General features: G+C 35.4%; 1 protein-coding gene across 2 annotated transcripts in view; it reads right to left on the bottom strand.

Moving 5' to 3' along the window:
* Positions 1–3768: 3768 nt before the first annotated feature.
* LOC123549627 (acyloxyacyl hydrolase-like) overlaps positions 3769–20597 on the bottom strand; it is a 32084-nt gene continuing 15255 nt past the window's right edge. For both annotated transcript variants that reach the window (XM_045337855.2, XM_045337856.2), the window contains exons 11-19: positions 18799–18921; positions 17345–17384; positions 10701–10775; positions 9854–9929; positions 9167–9322; positions 8727–8786; positions 6344–6446; positions 5206–5282; positions 3769–4792 (exon numbers count right to left, since the gene is read on the bottom strand). In XM_045337855.2, the coding sequence (XP_045193790.2) occupies positions 4661–4792; positions 5206–5282; positions 6344–6446; positions 8727–8786; positions 9167–9322; positions 9854–9929; positions 10701–10775; positions 17345–17384; positions 18799–18921 (842 nt within the window). In that variant the 3' untranslated portion in view covers positions 3769–4660. The remainder of the gene's footprint in view (positions 4793–5205; positions 5283–6343; positions 6447–8726; positions 8787–9166; positions 9323–9853; positions 9930–10700; positions 10776–17344; positions 17385–18798; positions 18922–20597) is intronic.

Below are 20597 nucleotides of genomic sequence, written 5' to 3' on the forward strand. Positions count from 1 at the left end.
ACCTTGACACTGACCTAGTGACCTACTTTCACATTTCTGAAGGTACAGGCTTCAAATTTGGACCACATGCATAATTTTGTGTTCTGAAATGAAATTTGACCTTGATTTTGACCTAGTGACCTACTTTCACATTTCTTAAACTACAACTTTCGAATTTGGACCACATGCATAGTTTTGTGTACCGAAATGAACTTTGACCTTGATATTGACCTAGTGACCTACTTTCACATTTCTGTAGCTACAGGCTTCAAATTTGGACCACATGCATAGGTTTGTGTACCGAAATAAACTTTGACCTTGATATTGACCTAGTGACCTACTTTCACATATTTGAAGGTACAGGCTTTAAATTTGGACCACATGCATAGATTTGTGTTCTGAAATGAAATTTCACCTTGATTTTGACATAGTGACCTACTTTCACATTTCTCAAGCTACAGCCTTCAAATTTGGACCACATACACAATTTTATGTACCGAGATGAACTTTGAACTTGAGATGGACCTAGTGACCTACTTTCACATTTCTCAAGCTACAGGCTTCAAATTCGGACAAAATGCATGTTTGTGTACCGAAACAAACTTTGACCTTGACCTAGTGACCTACTTTCACATTTTTGAAGGTACAGGCTTCAAATTTGGACCACATGCATACTTTTGTGTTCCGAAATGAGATTTGACCTTGATTTTGACCTAGTGACCTACTTTCACATTTCACAAGCTACAGCCTTCAAATTTGGACCACATGCATAGTTTTGTGTACCGAAATGAACTCTGACCTTGAGATTGACCTAGTGACCTACTTGCACATTTCTCAAGCTACTACAGGCTTCAAATTTGGACCACATGCATAGTTTTGTGTTCTGAATTGAAATTTGACCTTGATTTAACCTAGTACCTACTTCCGTAATTCTCAAGCTACAGCCTTCAAATTTGAAGCACATGCTAGTTTTGTGTACCGAAATGAACTTTGACCTTGAAATTCATCTAGTGACGTACTTTCACATTTCTAAAGCTACAGCTTTCAAATTTTGACCACATGCATGGACCACATGCAATTTTATGCATCGAAATTAACTTTGACCATGATTTTGAGCTAGTCTTTAAATTTGGAACATTCAAAAATGGCTCAATGGTGGGCGCCAATATCACTCTGTGATCTCTTGTATGAAAATTGAATAAAAAATGTGGCCCCTAGAGTGTAAACAAGTTTTTCTTTTGATTTGGTCTGGTGACCAAGTTTTTGTACCATGTCACCCAGATAAGAACTCATATGAGATTTCATGGAGACAAACATTCTGACAAAGTTTCATGCACATCAGATGATTATGCAGCCTCTATTGCACACACCAAGTTTTTCTATGATTTGACAGAGTGGCCGTGTTTTTGACCCCTGCTGACCTATATTTTAACTTGACATAGACTGCATCAAGACAGTCTGTTCAAATTCCACGAATATATCAAGTGAAAAATGCAGCCCCTATTGCATACTCAAGGGTTTTCTTTGATGTGACCAGGTGACCTAGTTTTTGATCCCAGATGACCCGTATTCGAACTTGACCTAGACTTCACCAAGAAGATCATTCTGATCAAATTTCACAAATATCCAGTGAAAAATGCAACTCCTATTGCATACACAAGGTTTTTCTTTGACTTGACCAGGTGACCTCGTTTCTGACCACACAGGACACATATTCAAACTTGATCTAGATTTCATCAAGACAAATATTTTGCTTAAATTTCATGAAGATCCAGAGAAAAATGCAGTTCCTATTGCATACACAAGGTTTTTCCTTGATTTGACCAGGTGACCTAGTTTTCGACCCCACATGACCCGTATTTGAACTTGACCTAGATTTCACCAAGAAGATCATTCTGATCAAATTTCACATATATCCACTGAAAAATACAGCCCCTATTGCATACACACGGTTTTTCTTTGATTTGACCAGGTGACCTAGTTTTTGATAACAGAGAACCCACATTCGAACTTTACCTAGATTTTATCAAGACAAACATTTTGCTCAACTTTCATGAAGATCCAGTGAAAAATGCAGCCCCTATTGCATATACAAGGTTTTTCTTTGATTTGACTGGGTGACCTAGTTTTTGACCCCACATGATCCAGATTATAACCTGACCTAGAGGTTATCCAGACAAACATTCTGACTAATTCTCATCCGTTTTAAACTTAAACTAAGATTTTCCTTTGATCTGGCCTACTGAACTAGTTTTGACTTTCAACCTTGACCTAGAGATCATCAAGATAAACATTCTGACTAAGTTTCATAAAAATTAGGTCAAAACTGTGGCCTCCAGAGTGTTAACAAGGCAAATGTTGACGCATGCCAGACGCCTGACAACGGACAATGACCGGTCACAAAACCTCACCTTGAGCACTTTTTTTTAAGCTTTGGCAGCTATATTTTCAGACAAAATGGAATAATATGGACATTGTTGGAAGATAGTCACCCAAAGTAGAAAAGTGTTGAGAGTACACACCGAGCACTTTGTATTCAGGTGAGCTAAAAATGTAGCATTGTGAATCCTCTGGACGAGAGAGCTTATACACTTTCCTACAGAGTTGAATGGCCTGGGTTTGAATTCTTATAACTCAATTAACAGTGTCCTTGAGCAGTACTAGTATAAGATTGTTCTGAACTGGATATGCATTGTTGCCTAGAGCTGGCCATTTTATTGCAGCCAAATAGATTGTTTTTTAGGCTTGCAATTTGTAAATTTGTGTCAGTCAGAGACTGAGCAATGGAAACACATTGCCAAACATCACAATATTAAATAACTATAGTTGAAAAAAAGAGTTCTACGGTATTTAGTTATATTATGCAGTTCCTTATAGTTGTATTTCTAGACCAAAAGTATTAAAAGACTTCGTCCACTAGACCGATGTGTGATAAAATGCCCTCTCCAATAAAATCCAGCACAGATACTTAGCTGTAAATGGGTACCAGCAAATTTGTTCAACTGTTCTTAAAACAGGATCGCTCCAAAGCTCTGCAGAGCCGATGTTTATTGTTTCATCAAGTGCAACATTTAATAAAATTTACTTTTTGTCACAGACATGATGGCACCAAACGCTTACTTGATCTTGAAATTTTGACCTTGCACATGTATCTTGACAAACTGTTTTATAAAAGGCAACTACTGTGAACATTACCTCACCTCCATCAGAGCATTTAAACAAAAAGATCCATCCTAGGATGCTTCTGACAAAGGTCTATCCAAAGATGACAAGTAAAAGTTTGGAGATCTGGGTATTTGAAAAGTTGTTACTACTTCAATTTATTTCACACATCTCCAGAAATCTTTATTACTCATCACTGATTGGCATTGCTAGTAATATTATTCTCTTCAGCAGAATTATCTTCAAACTGACAAGGCTTACTCAAGCTTTCGAAATATCCTCCTCCAACCATATATAGTTTTAAAAAGAGAAATATTTCTGTTAAAAGGTTTTTGGGGTGCTCTTTGCTTCTGGGAGATCTACCCTTACCTTACATTATTTTTAGTAGATGCCAACAATTTAGGATCAAAAGAGCATACCTAAGCTGGCATAACCCAATATTAACAATAAAATATGCCATTTAAGAAGAAATTTTCGACAGAGACAAGACAGCGAACAGTCACATCAGCCAGTCCTTCGACACTTTTTTGAAAATTTTACTAAAAAATACAATAAATGGAGGTAAAGTTTTGTGTAAACATTTAAATACATGTAGAATCTAGTTAAAATGAAAAGCAAACACATAACTTGTATCACAGAATTTTAATTAACAATAAATATGAATAAATTACAGAAAAAGTGACAGCCAAAATGCTGTATTGCACAGATATGTAAATGATTAAATACATTGCACAATGACAATATATCCACTTCAGTCTATTCAAAACTTGTTTCAGATTGTTGTGAGCATGATCCATTAGTGTTCAAATGAAGGGCCAGTTCTGGATCCAGTATTGTTATTCAACTAACTTGTTAATGTTTTTCTAACTTGCTGGAACAATATAACCTTATTGTTTTAACATTATTTAAATCAGTGTTTTGTTTTCATGAGACTGACTTTATTTTATAAAACCTGAAGAGAAAGACACAAAAAAATGTTTATTTTACTTTGTATGTGTCAACTGATAAATGCATGATTGAAATGGACCTATCATATCACAGTAATGTTGCATGTTTTATATTCTGGTTAATAATTCTGGTGATTCACATTAGTAAGAAATCAATGAAATCTGCATTTGTTTATTTTGTAAGTGTCAAAATTAAAGTACACAAAACATCATAAGTTTTACACCAGCTAAATTCAAAAGAAAACAGAATATTTAGAATTCTTGATAACATTATTTTCTAAATGAAAAAGTTTAAAACTCAAAATCTTTTTTCTTTCTATTTTTGAAAATTAGAACATTTTCCCTGAGACTGTATCCTATTGGTAAACGAATGGAACATACTATGAGAAAAAAGGAACTTATCTTTTGACTGTTAAAATCAAATTACTAATTATTAAAATTAAAAATGAACTGACTTGGTAGAATACTGTATTACTGATTCTAAAGTCTACTTTAATCACATGAACAGGTTCCCTTGATTTTATTTCTAAGAACCATATCTGTTCTCTCCACTAGATAATTAACTACTGTGATTATCTGTATCCCCCTTGGTCACCAAACATGTCCCTGATCTCGTCATTGAATGGATTTTCCTTTCCTATAGCCTCTGGCCATTTCTGTAGTAGCTCCTCCCACACAACTCGTGCAACTTCCGCATTACCTCTCTGCAAATATAACCAAGAGTTTAACTTTCAAACCCCAAAATACTCTGTTAGTTGATGAATTATTCCCTCCATCTAAATAATATTAGTAAACAATTCATTCTTGTGTTAAGTTACATATAAAAACTAGATACAGTGTACAGCCTTCTGAAAAAAACCATGGAAATTGACCAATTGTCACATATTTATAAAATAGGTTCCTTTTATTGAAAAAGAAACCATCTAAATGAGAAACTTCTAAAAACTGAAAAAGTATTGTTTTGATTCAGTGGCTCTCTATATAGACAGGCTCCACTGTACATGATAAATAGCTCTAAATTTAAAATATTTTAATATCAGTGTGAGAATTTTAGAACTGATTCAATATTTTGTCCATTTTTTCCATAAATATGAAAAAAAAACTGCAACAAAATAACCTGGTTGGCATGGAAACCATCAACTGGTTCAAGAAGTTCATAGGCTGGCTTTCCTGCTGCCATCCATTCATTTATAACTGAAAAATAAAACATAGAAACTTGTTAACAGTCCTGATTGGAAATTGCAAAGGTGGTAAATTTTCCTATCAAAATGCAGATGACATGATGGCATCTGAGCTGTGCATCACTGTCAAATTTGAAATATTTATGTTAAAATGCACTTCCTTCAATGAAGCTGTAATTACTTAGGGATTTATAAATTACTTTTCTTTTCCTATCAAATACACTGACAATTAAGGCAGAGCTCTTCTGAAGTTACAACAGAACCTGTAAGAAGATCCTTTGGAAACAAGTAATGCAACCAAGCAAAATAATAGTAGACTTGGTTTGACTGAGTCTGTTCATGTGAAGTAATGAGAGTGCATCACATCTCATGACCCTCCCACCGGCTTAAGTGGAATTGTGTTGTAGTTAAATTGTATGCACTCCATGATCCCTAAGGAACAGAAAATATAACAAAACTGAGTCCAAGTATGGGAAGGCACTCAGTTTGCAAGGTACACAATGTCCTCATAATTATGAGATACAGTGAAACACCACTCACTCGAGCTTCAATGGCTCAAGCACTAGGAATGACTCAAGCAATTAATGCTCTCCCAGGCAATTTTCCTTATATTTTCTATGTTTAGATGGCTTGATACTTGCTCATTTTGCTCTTCCCCTTGCAACTTTCAGCAATTACTGTTTTACAAGCTAGACAGCTAGCATTAATGTCTTTGATCCAACCACCACCATAAGTGGTCAGTTTGGTTGTTTACGAGTTTCATAAAAGATAATATAAATCAACGACTCTATAAGAAGAAACAAAACTATAGGTACTGAGTAAAAGCATTGGATGGTTTAAAATACACATGTAAGCACTGGCCTCCTAACATTTGAAATCTATCAATCTATTTCATATATTAAATTAAACTACAAAACCAAGATTAATCTCTGCTGTATACAACTCTATAGGTAGTTCTTGTTCTCTGTATGTAAAGCAATACTATTTATAACCCTCATTGTAAAAAGAAAGACTTCAGCTTCTTACATGATACAATCATACATTCTATGTACTTTCAAGCTGATATCAATTTACCTTTATTTATTGGGTTTTCATTATAATAAAGTTTAAAGTTCTTGTAGCTCCCTGCTGTAGTTGTCACAACCTCTTGTAATGCTGCACTTAACTCCATCGCTCTCTGAAATAATTGTACAGTTTTTGTATTCACAACCATTTGTAATGCTGAACAAAAAGTAGTAGACCCCTAGTCTGGGATTTCTTTGTAATTATGTATACATTCATGTAAGATTGCAACAGCACACAGATCTTCATATCATCCAAGGAATACTGAAATGGCATATAAAGATTACAAAATCAACAAGAGCACCGCCTTGTGGGTGCTGACGCTCATCTGATTTTTTTGTATTATATTAGACATATTGTCCTACCCATGATTTTCTAAGTCCAAAAAGGGCCATTATTCTTGCAAAAAGCAGGATGGAGTTATGTTTCATGATGTACAGAGTCAGCTTATGATAGTGAACAACTGTTGCAAGTTTCAAAGCAATAGCTTTGATAGTTTAGGAGAAAAGTTTACCTAAACATAAAACTTAACCAATAAATCTGATATTTTCTAAGTCTAAAAGGGGCCATAATTCTTGCAAAAAGCAGGACGGAGTTATGTTTTTTGTTGTACAGGGTCAGCTTATGATGGTGAACAAGACTTAGTGTTGCAAGTTTTAAAGCAATACCTTTGATAGTTTATGAGAAAAGCTGACCTAAACACAAAACTTAACCAAGAAATCTGATTTTCTGAGTCCAAATGAGGCCATAATTCTTGCAAAAAGCAGGATGGAGTTATGTTTCTTGCTGTACAGGGTCAGCTTATGATGGTGAACAACTGTTGTAAGTTTCAAAACAATAGTTTTGATAGTTTAGGAGAAAACTTTACCTAAACATAAAACTTAACCAAGAAATCTGATATTTTCTAAGTTTAAAAGGGGCCATAATTCTTGCAAAATGTAGGACGGAGTTATGTTTCTTGTTGTACTGTGTCAGCTTATGATGGTAAACAAGTGTTGCAAGTTTTAAAGCAATACCTTTGACAGTTTATGAGAAAAGTTGACCTAAACACAAAACTTAACCAAGAAATCTGATTTTCTAAGTCCGAAAGGGGTCATAATTCTTGCAAAAAGCAGGACGGAGTTATGTTTTTTGTTGTACCGGGTCAGCTTATGATGGTAAACAAGTGTTGCAAGTTTCAAAGCAATACCTTTGATAGTTTAGGAGAAAAGCTGACCTAAACATAAAACTTAAGCAGGCAACGCCAACGCCGATCAAGTGATGACAATAACTCATCATTTTTTTAAAAAAAAATCAGATGAGCTAAAAAGAAATGGCTGATCATCATTACAGGTCTACTATCATAACTCCATCACTCTGTGAAACTTTGAAATAGTCACTATAGTTACAATTAACTGAACCACTGCATAACTTTGGTTTGAAGACTGTCCAGGGAACATCCTGGTAAAGTTTCATTAACTTCTACAACAGAAGATGTCCTTTGAAGAAAAGTGTGGATGGATGGACAACGGTAGACTTATGGTGCATGATTACAATAGCTTACCCCAAGACCTTTGTGCTCAGGTGAGCTACAAATACAGCTATACAATGAAAGAAACATGTTTTCTTAATGGGTAACTGAGCATCTGAATGAGACACAGACCTACAGAACAACCAACTAACTAATACTGCATATCAACACACAGACAATAATGCCATGAAGAATGAAAGTGTTCTCCAGCTGTTGGTCAGAAACAATTTTTCTCAAGATCACTGTGATCTTGACTTTTGACCCCATAAATGATATACTTCATCCCAAAACCAAAAGCAATCATTACATAAAGTTTGGTCATTGTTGGCTAAAGCACTTTCCAGCAACTGATCAGAAACTACTTCAGTCTCAAGCTCGCTCTGACCTTGACATTCACCAGCTGACCTTGACATTCACCAACTGACCCCCAGAATGGTTTGAATCATCTTCTGAGCAATGCAAACATCCTACTAAGATTGACAGTTCTAGACTAAAACTTTCTTCAGTTGTTGATTGGAAACAGTTTTCAGTCTTAAGGTCACTGTGACCTTGACCTTAGACCTACTGACTTCTTAAACAATAGGGTTATCAGGTGACCATGGGAGATTCTTATATGAAGTTTGACAACTGTTAGCCCAAATATTTTCCAATTATTGATCAGAAAATTGATTTCAAGATTACAATTTCCTTGACTTTTGACCTACTGACCTCAGAAACAATATGGATTAACTACTAACCAATTCAATCATCCAATGAAGTTTCACAATGGTAGGCCAAAGCGGTCTTTAGTTACTGAATGGAAAGCTGTGTTTATCAACAAACAGACATACTGGCAAACAGACTGCCAGGTACAAGCAAAATAAAATATTCCTTCTTAATACCTACCTTTGTTGTCAGGTTTCTTAGAGTTTCATTTGTGTTCATCCAGCCAGTGCAGGGTGATATCTGAAATACAGCATAGTAAGTGCACTGAGATATATAACACTATATGTGCTCTGAAATTTGCACTGAGATACAATGGATACTTGGATAGTATTTGCTCTTAGAACATATGATGTATTGTCTGAGGAATATGACATCATTTGCCTGCTAAAACATACTCACATAACTAGATAATCCAACAAAAAACCAGATTCAGTCATCATCTTGGTTACATTTTCCACCCAGTTTAATTTCCACATATGTTATTACAACAAACATTCCATATTGAAAAAGGAAAAGTAAACAAACACTTCAGTCAACAATCTAGATGCACCATGTGAGAAGGTAAGCTCCCCACATAACTAAGGTAAAAAATAACTTCCAAACTATAAAACTCCATATACCTCAAGGCAGTTGAAATAGTCATAGAAATGTGCGTATGTGACATCATTTCTCAATGAACCAATTGGATGAATCCTGCTCTTCAGATTGTCATACAAAACCCGACCATCAGCAAGACCAGTCAAAAACACATAACTTCCAGCTGGAATATTCTTTTCCTGGAAAATAAAAATAACCCTACTACTATGTTTTATAGGCAAAGGGGCCTTATTAGTAATAAAGGAAATAAAGTTTAATATGGTGTTTCACATCCATTCATTTCCATAATCATTTTCCATCTGTCATTATATCATTTACTTCACTTCAGTTGTTGTAATGGTTCTGTCTGTAAAATGTTTAACTGCAATAAGGGGCATAACCCAGATATTATTCAAGATAGAATTATGCTTCATATGCAATGCACTTCCACTCATCACAATCTATCATTGTGACAAGTTCCTTTGATTTCACTCCAGTAGATGCTAAATTATTGAATGGGGAAAAAAAACAGAAAAGTTAAGAACAAAAAATTTTTTTTTTAATTTGAATTGGATGGAAACTACAGGATAACTTGAGTTCACAAGGTACTAATGTAGTTGTAATATTATTAAGTCCATAAAAGAGACAGAACTCAGAATGTAATAAATAGACATTAAAGTCCCAGTAATGCACATGTCAACTTTGATGTTCAGAGAGAAAATATCACCCACCAGATACTGCAGTGTCATTGTGGCATATTTCTTCATATCTTGTGGGGTTGTCATGTGTGCTATGGTATCTGGATGTCTGAAAAACAATATAAAACTTCACAAAGTTTTAAAGTAGGTCGACAATTTCATTCTATTTCTAATTATGACTACTTTAAATACAGCTAATTCATTAACTTAAAATGTTATTAAGATCTTTTCCAACAATAAACTTACGGGAAATATAGTTCGCTCATGCTCTAAACTTAAAAAAAACAAACTTGTATTTAGTCCATCGTTGATGCCCTCAAAATGTGTTTTTGGTAATGACGTCATAATTTTAATTCATTTTGCTAAATTTAGATGTAAAATAAACAAACACAACTGGGCAGCTGTCTACTTCTCTATATACGACCGACAGCGGGAACCCTGACTCTGTGTCAGCTACTACAACTTGTCTCTGATAATAGTCCATTTAGGCTGTTTGTACAACTTATTTGACATTCTGCTGTAAACAAACATACCAGTAACAGAGATGGGCACCAGCACAAAAATGGATAAAAAATGTCATAGTACGGGACTTCTCTGATATTACAATCAATCCCTACCTCATTGGCAAATTACAATTGATCCCTATCTTGTTGGCTAACTACAAACAATCTCTATCTTGTTTGCAAATTACAATCAATCCCTATCACACTGGCAAATTACAATCAATTCCTATCTTGTTGGCTAACTACAATTAATTCCTATTTCACTGGCAAATCACAATTAATTCCTATTTCATTGGCAAATTACTATCAATTCCTATTTCACTGACAAATTACAATCAATCCTTCTCTCATTTACAAGTTTTCGTGTGTGTATTTACCCATTGCACACGTCATTTCCCACCAGAGCATATATAACAATCAGTGGATAATCTCCAGTCATGTTTCTGTACAAACTGAAAATGAAAAACATGTTATGTACATGATTACATGTATATCAACGATACATTTGGTACATGTTAGAACAACAAACATATAAGAACAAGGTATATGTAATTCATTGTACCTCAACAAGTTAATTGTCAGTAAAATTAAAATTCTTCCGCAACAGATAATGATAGGACTTTCTGTTATTGATGGTTTCATTGCCATAATAACTAACATTAAGAATTCTGTTGTATTTCTTTTTCTTAACTTTTCTTGTTTTGCTATCTTTCATGACTGTAATATGTCTTTAATGTTATGTTAGAAAAACTTTACGGCATAAATGCAATTATGTATACCTTACTGCATAAAAAATGTTTTATAATTATCGAGAGGTTTTCTTTAACACGTCAGAAAAAGTTAAATACTAGTAACTCTTTGACCAATGAAAACATATATATCTAGGCAGGGCTAAATGGAAAACTGTTCTAACTAATGAAACTTACACAACAATTCCATTACATCCTCCACATACAAAAGGAGAATGTAAATGTCAGAAAACAAAAATTATTATTAAAACAAAGGCTACATGAGACGACTTATAAGAATTCAAAAGACTGGCCCTTAGTCACTCATCTGACTTTGACTGTTTGACCTTGAATACATGTATGACACACTGAATCATGGATGTTAATAACTGTGTATAAACTAGTAGCCTCTAATAGAAGCCAAGTGCCATTGCTGAAAATTTTTTAGAGAGGCGTTTACAACAATGCGACAAACCAAGATTCGATTCATGTTGAATCCTCCAAGCAGTTCATAAGAAGTCATTATAAGATTTTTCTATTTGTCGCTCTAGCAACCTAAGTGCTCCCATTTGAACAAACTTGAGAGCAGAACCTACAGACCAAGCTTGATGAAGACTCAAGAAGCATTTAAGGAAAAGAAGTTTATATTTTTAGGTACAATATCCCTAACATGGGCCAAAGCACTTCCAATTTTACAAATTTGATAGCAGACCTTACAATGATACTACATATAAAATTTGATGAAACTCCATCAAGCAGTTTATGAGAAGAAGTAGTTAAACGGTATTTCTATTTTTGACTCTAGCAACCCTTTAATGTTGCCAAGAGCCACAATTTGAACAAATGTTTAGAGAAGACCTTATAGTGATGCTACAGACCAAGTTTGAAGAAGATCATCGAGCAGTTCATGAGAAGAAGTTGTTCAAAAGGTTTTCTATTCTTAACTCTTAACAGCTCCTAAAAGGTAACAGTTTCCTCAATTTAAACTAAAATGGGGGAAGGCTCTATAATGATACTACAGACTAAGTTTCGTGAAGATCCATCAAGCAGTCCATGAAAAGAAGTCGTTTTAGAGGTATTTCTATTTTTAGCTCTAACTGAGCCTAAAAGGAGAGGACAATCCCCATTTGAAACAAGAGGACCATAAGGACGGCTCACCTTTCCCCACATGACCCAGTTTTGAACTGAGTATGACGTCGTTTTTTCTATTATTTGACATAGTGACCTAGTTTTTGAGCTCATGTGACCCAGTTTTAAACCTGACCTAGATATCATCAAGATAAAAATTCTGACCAACTTTCATGTAGATCCATTGAAAAATATGGCCCCTAGAGCGGTCAAAAGGTTTTTTATTATTTCACCTACTGACCTAGTTATTGTCGGCATGTGACCCAGCTTCGAATTTGACCTAGATATCACCAAGGTGAACATTCTGATCAATTTTCATGAAGATCCATTCAAAAGTATGGCCTCTAGAGAGGTCACATGGTTTTTCTATTTTTAGACCTACTGACCTAGTTTTTGATTGCAGTCGACCCAGTTCCGAACATGACCTAGATATCATCAAGATGAACATTCAGACCAACTTTCATACAGATCCCATGAAAAATATGGCCTCTAGAGAGGTCACAAGGTTTTTTTTATTATTTGACCTACTGACCTAGTTATTAATTGCACATGACCCAGTTTCGATCTTGACCTAGATATTATCAAGGTGAACATTCTAACCAAATTTCATGAAGATCCATTCAAAAGTATGGCCTCTAAAGAGGTCAAAAGGTTTTTCTATTTTTAGACCTACTGACCTAGTTTTTGACCGCATGTGACCCAGTTTCAAACCTGACCTAGATATCATCAAGATGAACATTCTGACCAACTTTCATGCAGATCCCATGAAAAATATGGCCTCTATAGTGGTCACAAGGTTTTTCTATTATTTGACCTACTGACCTAGTTTTTGACCACATGTGACCCAGTTTCGAACTTGACCTAGATATTATCAAGATGAACATTCTGACTAATTTTCATGCAGATCCCATGAAAAAATATGGCCTCTAGAGAGGTCACAAGGTTTTTCTATTATTTGACCTACTGACCTAGTTTTGGATTGCAGTTGACCCAGTTTCGAATCTGACTTCGATATCATCAAGGTGAACATTCAGACCAAATTTCATAAAGATCCTATGAAAAATATGGCCTTTAGAGAGGTCACAAGGTTTTTCTATTATTTGACCTACTGACCTAGTTTTTGAAGGCACGTGACCAATTTTCAAACATGCCCTAGATATCATCAAGGTGAACATTCTGACTAATTTTCATGAAGATCTTTTGAAAAAAATATGGCCTCTAGAGAGGTCACAAAGTTTTTCTATTTTTAGACCTACTGACCTAGTTTTTTATCGCATGTGACCCAGTTTCGAACTTAACCTAGATATCATCAAGATGAACATTCTGACCAATTTTCATGCAGATCCCATGAAAAATACAGCCTCTACAGAGGTCACAAGGTTTTTCTATTATTTGACCTACTGACCTAGTTTTGGACTGGACGTCACCCAGTTTCGAACTTGACCTAGGTACCATCAAGATGAACAATCTGACTAATTTTCATGCAGATCCCGTGAAAAATATGACCTCGAGAGGTCACAAGGATTTTCTATTATTTGACCTACTGACCTAGTTTTTGACTGCAGTTGACCCAGTTTCAAACTTGACCTAGATATCATCAAGGTGAACATTCTGACCAACTTTCATGAAGATCCATTGAAAAGTATTGGCTCTAGAGAGGTCACAAGGTTTTTTATTTTTAGACCTACTGACCTAGTTTTTATCGGCATGTGACCCAGTTTCGAACTTGACCTAGATATCATCAAGGTGAACATTCTGACCAACTTTCATAAAGATCCCATGAAAAATGTGACCTCTAGAGTGGTCACAAGCAAAAGTTTACGGACGGACGGGCGGACGGACGACGGATGCCGCGCGTTCACAAAAGCTCACCTTCTCACTTTGTGACAGGTGAGCTTAAAAAAATTGGGAGATGATCTCACAATGATGCTAAAGACATCACTTTAAAGGTTTTTCTATTTTTAATTCTAGCTGACCTCCAAAATGAGTCAAGCAGAACCACTTGATCAAATTTGGGAAAGGAAATGCCAGTAGTTTCGAAGGAGAAGATGTTTAAGTAAATTGTGGACAGCAGACCATTCAACTATACAAACAGCTCATTCTGAACCTTTGGTTTAGGTGAGCTTACAAAGGAAAGTACATAAAATAAGATAATTTGCATTAAGGGCTGTACATAAAATGAAAAATCTGTTGACTTATCAGGTAAATACTTTTTCTGTGAAATTTTGTAAAGGCATGCATGAAATATGTTACAGGTAAAATTTGTATACCATTCACTTCCTAATATCCACCATACTTTACAAAAAGCCTGTCAGTTATTTTATTATGTTAAGATCTACTACTTTAAATGCTATTTTACTTGTATCAAAATTCTACCAAAAGGTGCCAATAAATTTCATTGAAATATTTTTATATGTCTTAAATCTATCAATTCATGAAAATATTTAAACAAAATCGAACATATCAAAAACCTAAAGTTTGTATTTATCTAGATAAGCACACATTATAGGTTAGTGTTAAACATATATTCAGGTTTGATGATATACTATCAATACATTTTTATAGTAGCCGTAATGTACTTCCTAATTTTTATAGCAGTTGTTAGGTACTTATACAGCAGTTGTTGGGTACTTCATACGGCAGTTGTTAGGTACTTCATATGGCAGTTGTGGCAGTTGTTTGGTACTTCATACGGCAGTTGTTTGGTACTTCATACAGCAGTTGTTAGGTACTTCATACGGCAGTTGTTAGTTACTTCATACGGCAGTTGTTAGGTACCTCATACGGCAGTTGTTGTTAGGTACCTCATACAGCAGTTGTTAGGTACCTCATACGGCAGTTGTTAGGTACTTATCAGCAGTTGTTAGGTACCTCGTACAGCAGTTGTTAGGTACTTCATACGGCAGTTGTTAGGTACTTCATATGGCAGTTGTTAGGTACTTCATACAGCAGTTGTTAGGTACTTCATACGGCAGTTGTTAGGTACTTCATACGGCAGTTGTTAGGTGTACTTCATACGGCAGTTGTTAGGTACTTCATTCGGCAGTTGTTAGGTACTTCATACGGCAGTTGTTAGGTATTTTATTACACTTGTTAGGTATTTCATTCACCAGTTGTTAGGTGTTTTTCATTCGGCAGTTGTTAGGTACTTCATACGGCAGTTGTTAGGTACTTCATACGGCTGTTGTTAGGTACTTCATATGGCAGTTGTGGCAGTTGTTTGGTACTTCATACGGCAGTTGTTAGGTACTTTATACGACAGTTGTTAGGTACTTCATATGGCAGTTGTTAGGTACTTCATACGGCAGTTGTTAGGTACTTCATACGACAGTTGTTAGGTACTTCATATGGCAGTTGTGGCAGTTGTTTGGTACTTCATACGGCAGTTGTTGGGTATTTCATTCAGCAGTTGTTAAGTACTTCATACGGCAGTTGTTAGGTACTTCATACGACAGTTGTTAGGTACTTCATATGGCAGTTGTGGCAGTTGTTTGGTACTTCATACGGCAGTTGTTAGGTATTTCATTCAGCAGTTGCTAAGTACTTCATACAGCAGTTATTAAATATTGTTTTGAGATATTAATGCAGTTATTAGGAATTTCATACAGCAGCTGATAAGAATTTCATACAGCAGCTGTCAGATATTTCAGACAGCAGCTGTTAGATATATCACATAGCAATTGTTAGACATTTCATACAGCAATTGTTAGATATTTCACATAGCAATTGTTAGATATTTCATACAGCCTTTGTTAAGTATTTCATACAGCATTTGTTAGATCATTCATGCAGCTGTTGTTAGATATTTCACCTAGCAGTTCTCAGGTACCATATGTCAGTGGGCCTCCTTACTTAAGACAAGGCAGCGAGAAATGATATGGGCCTTTAAGGTCTTCAATTAGAGCATAGCAAGTGAACTAGATAACAAACTATTTTCAAGCTAATGTCAGCATTGTTGAAGAGGCACTACATATAGCCTGTTTAACTAAATGTAACTAAGTAGCATGTACATTCATTATTTCACCCAAGCAAGACAAATTTATCTTTTACAAGCAAACAAGATCCCACATCTGAGGCATATCCTGCGATATTACATCATAAATTTCATTTGCTATGTGATTCACCCATAACTCCTTGTGTTGGGTAACTACATTAATCAAGAATGCATAATAAGCATTTTTCACAAGTAATTTAATTTCAGTAAATAATTTCTGTAACAGAAGGGTCTCAAATTGGTATTGGAAAGGCATAATGTAATACAACTGTTACACTGGTGTGGTCAATATATAGCGGTTATTAACCTTTAGCCTGCTGGCAGCAAGTGATTCTGCCACAGCGACTAGTGCAGACCAAGATCAGACTGCACGTCCATGCAGGCTGATCATGGTCTGCACTGTTCACTTTTCAGTCAGTAACTAGAGCTGCTTTTGAGAAAAGCGAATGTCTCCCACAACTGCCTTATCATCTAAATAGCAAGTCAGTCTTTATATACTGTTTACTCACTACGATTCAAGGGCCAGAACTCCAAAATGCCTGGGCCGATTTGGCTCATTATCGAACTTGTCTGAGGTCTTATGGTCCAACACATTTTGTTCAAGTTTGGTGAAGATCAGATGAGAAATGTTCAACTTAGAGTGCTGACAAGAGTAAAAAGGCTGATTTTTCGGTAATTCAAGGGCCGTAATTCCAAAATGCCTGGACCGATTTGGCTAGTTATCGAACTTGGCTGAGGTCTCATGGTCAAACACATTTTGTTCAAGTTTGGTGAAGATCGGATGAGAAATCTTTGACTTAGAGTGCGGACAAGAGTAAAAAGCCAGATTTTTGGTAATTCAAGGGCCATAACTCCAAGATGCCTGAACCGATTTGACTAGTTATCGAACTTGGCCGAGGTCTTATGGTCAAACACATTTTGTTTAAGTTTGGTGAAAATCAGATGAGAAATGTTAGACTTAAGAGTGCGGACAAGCTTTGTGACAGACAGACACAAGGACACACAGACTGGAGTAAATCAATATGTCTCCCACACCACCGTGTGGTGGGAGACATAAATATTTAGTGAATACCATTTTAAATAAGAAGTGGTACTGCCAAAACTGAATGATGGACCGGTCTATTTTAGAAATTTAGCAGGGTAAAGGTTAACATTCTATGTGAGCATATACCTTTTTTCAATAGTATCAACCATTGAACTAGCTCTTGCCCCTGATTAAAATAACAACTTAAAACTATGAAAAATGTGAATATATAACAATTAAATATCTATCTAAAGCACAACTTGTTAAAGAAGGTGAAATTCTACAATTTTGGTAAAATACTAAATGTGAAATTAATTACAAACAATTAGTTATCTTCATAAAGATTCATTTACAACTGTTTGATTGATCGATTCCGTATCAAGCTTTTATGAATTTGGCATTATTATATAACATTTGTAAACTATACATAAAATTTCAATTTCAGTGAGTTGGCAGTGGGAACTTTTAAATGTCCTTAAAAGTGTCATTTTTATATGGCCAAAAATGTATTATTCCTCAAGTAAATTTTGGACGAATGAATACTTTTAAAAATGTTCATTTTCTAAATTAAACAAAACTTTTACATGAAAATATTCGTAGTTAACTTAAATATCTAACAAGAGCACCGCAATGTGGAGCAATGTACGCCCGAAGGCATGACCTTGAACTTGAAGTGAGCCTCCAAAACATGCACTCTCCACATTGTGTGGATGTGGTTAACATTTATGCCAAGTTTCTATAAAAGTCCTTCAAGCAGTTCAGTTGTTACAGAGCTGACACGAAACAAAGTTTAAGTGATATGACCTTTGACCCCTAAGTGTGACCTTGACCTAGAAGCGAGCCATCCCAAACATTAGCTCTGCATGTCGTCTCTATGTGGTTAACATTTGTGTCAAGTTTCTTCAAAATCCTTCAAGGGGTTCAAGAGTTACAGAGCGGACGCAAAATTGCTTTGACCCCTAAGTGTGACCTTGACCTTGAAGCGAACCATCCGAAACATGTGCTCTGCACGTCAACTAGATGTGGTCAACATTTGTGCAAAGTTTCTCTAAAATTCTTCAAGCAGCTCAAGAGTTACAGAGCAGACACAAAACAAAGTCGTAATACCTTTGACCCCTAAGTGTAAGCTTGACCTTGAAGCAAGCCATCCAAAACATGGGCTTTGCATGCCATCTTGACGTGGTTAACATTTACGTCAAGTTTCTTTGAAATCCTTCAAAGGGTTCAAGAGTTACAGAGCAGACATGTAATTGCTAACGGACAGATCGTCACAGGGGTCATAATATATGTCCCTTCGGGCATATAAAAAACAACCTATCAACAAATAAAGCTAAAATGTGAAATAAAAAACTGTGTCCAAATTGGTTGACATTTACAATGAAAAATATCTTTTTATGAGATAAAAAACTATTATAATAAGATTTTTCAAAATTTAAAAACTTCCAATTACCAGCATTTGGGTTCCTTAGAATGAGAAAATGAATGACATTGTTTTATAGTTAGGGATAAGTCCCGCAAAAACCTTGATATGGAATAGATGGATCACACAGCTGGTGAAGACAAGAAAAATATAGACAAAGAAGAAAGGAATCAACAGTTACCATTTACAGCAATGTTCTGGTAATCCCTAAAGTTACATCTGTTTCTCTGCCACAGACGCAGGTACAGGGAATCTGTATGGCCATGAATCACTTTACTCAATTCTTCTGTTGCATTCATAAATCCTGAAATATTAATCACCCATGTATAGAGAATCTGTATGGCCAAGAATCACTTTTTTGAACTCTTCCATAGCATTCATAAGTCTGAAAAGTCTGAAATATTAAGAACCAATATATAGAAAATCTGCATACTCTTGAATAACTGTACTTGACTTTTACATAGCATTCAGCGGCAGTTATGGTATAGTGCCATTTCTCTGGGTAACGTAGAGGAGGTTAATACCAACACCATTATTCAACAGTATTTCAGTTATGTATCGATGGGCAGTTAACCTAACCGATGTACCTGGGTTCTGTACCAGTACAAACCAGCATGCTCACTCATTCTTAAAGTTAAGGGTACATATACCCCCTGCCTTTGCAAAATAGGGGTACAGTCCAAAACTTGGGGTTACTCTACATGGCAGATCTGAAGTTTTTCTATTTAACTATTGAAATATGTGTATACATGGTTTTTTTTCATGCAGAACTCTCCTGGGTGTGGTATAACAGACAAGACAATTTTAGAAAATTTAAAATGATTTCCAAAGTTAAGATAAGAAATTCTGAACCAAAGGGCCCATCCCTAAATTATACTAAATATAAATGAGTATTCAGCAAGGTTCATGTATTTCCTGATTCCATGAATGGAACACGATTCGTTCCACATAATATAGTCTCATTTGAAGACTGGTATAAATCGGCAATCAATAATAAATGCCCAAAATTATTACAGATATGAAATGTGTATCAAAATTGCAGTTAAATATCTAAGAAAATACTGTTAATTAACATTTTGCTTAGTTCATAATTTTTAAGCTAAAATGCTTAAAGTTCTAAATTTGAACTTTTGCACAGGACCCATGTGACGTCTGACTAAAACACTCAGCCAATCCCCTATATGCAGCTGACAATTACGCCGGGAATTTGGTGGTGGAAACGAAATTATCATGTCCCCGGACCGGATCTGCGTTTTAGACTGTACCAAACAATCGGCAAGTGAGCGATGAAATAAACAGGGATTTAGCAGCTGAACGTAAGAGTTCCGAATCTCTGCGTGCATGTACCCCGAACAAGTGACTTTTATGCGTGCATTTTATATTTTCTGCGTGATTCACGTACTGCAGTGCGTGAATGGGCATGCTGCAAACATGTTCTCTGCAAGTAACTGCCAACTTCCCCACAGTCAGAGGTGGAGGATGAATGATGTCAGACATGTCTTTTAATCAAATCGTCACCAGAACATAAGCACCGATGAGAATCGATCTAGCTCACGACCCTAAAATCCGTAGATCTGCACTCTCCCTATTGACCTTAGCTGGCGAGTGCCTGGACTTGGTAAATGGACATGAAAATCATTTTATAAATTAACGGCAACCTGTGAGAAAATTTATTAAAATGACAATGTTATTATCTTATTAAAGATGAAATATTATGTTAAAACATTTTATGCATTTAATAATTCCAAATAATGTCTATGTTTTTTATTTTCCAAAATTTCTAAGTACATGTTGAAATTATGGAAAATTAGGGTTTAATCAAATTCTTCTATTCTATTCTAATTCTAATTCTAATTCTAATCTATTCTATTCTATTGTAAAAAAGTTTTGATCCACATGTGCATAACTATCTTAATTAACTTTATTTTCATAGTTCAATATGCTGTCTTCCAGTACCACTGTACTTGCAAGTATTGGGCT

This window comes from Mercenaria mercenaria, chromosome 6 (genome assembly GCF_021730395.1).
Source record: "Mercenaria mercenaria strain notata chromosome 6, MADL_Memer_1, whole genome shotgun sequence".
NCBI lineage: Eukaryota > Metazoa > Mollusca > Bivalvia > Venerida > Veneridae > Mercenaria > Mercenaria mercenaria.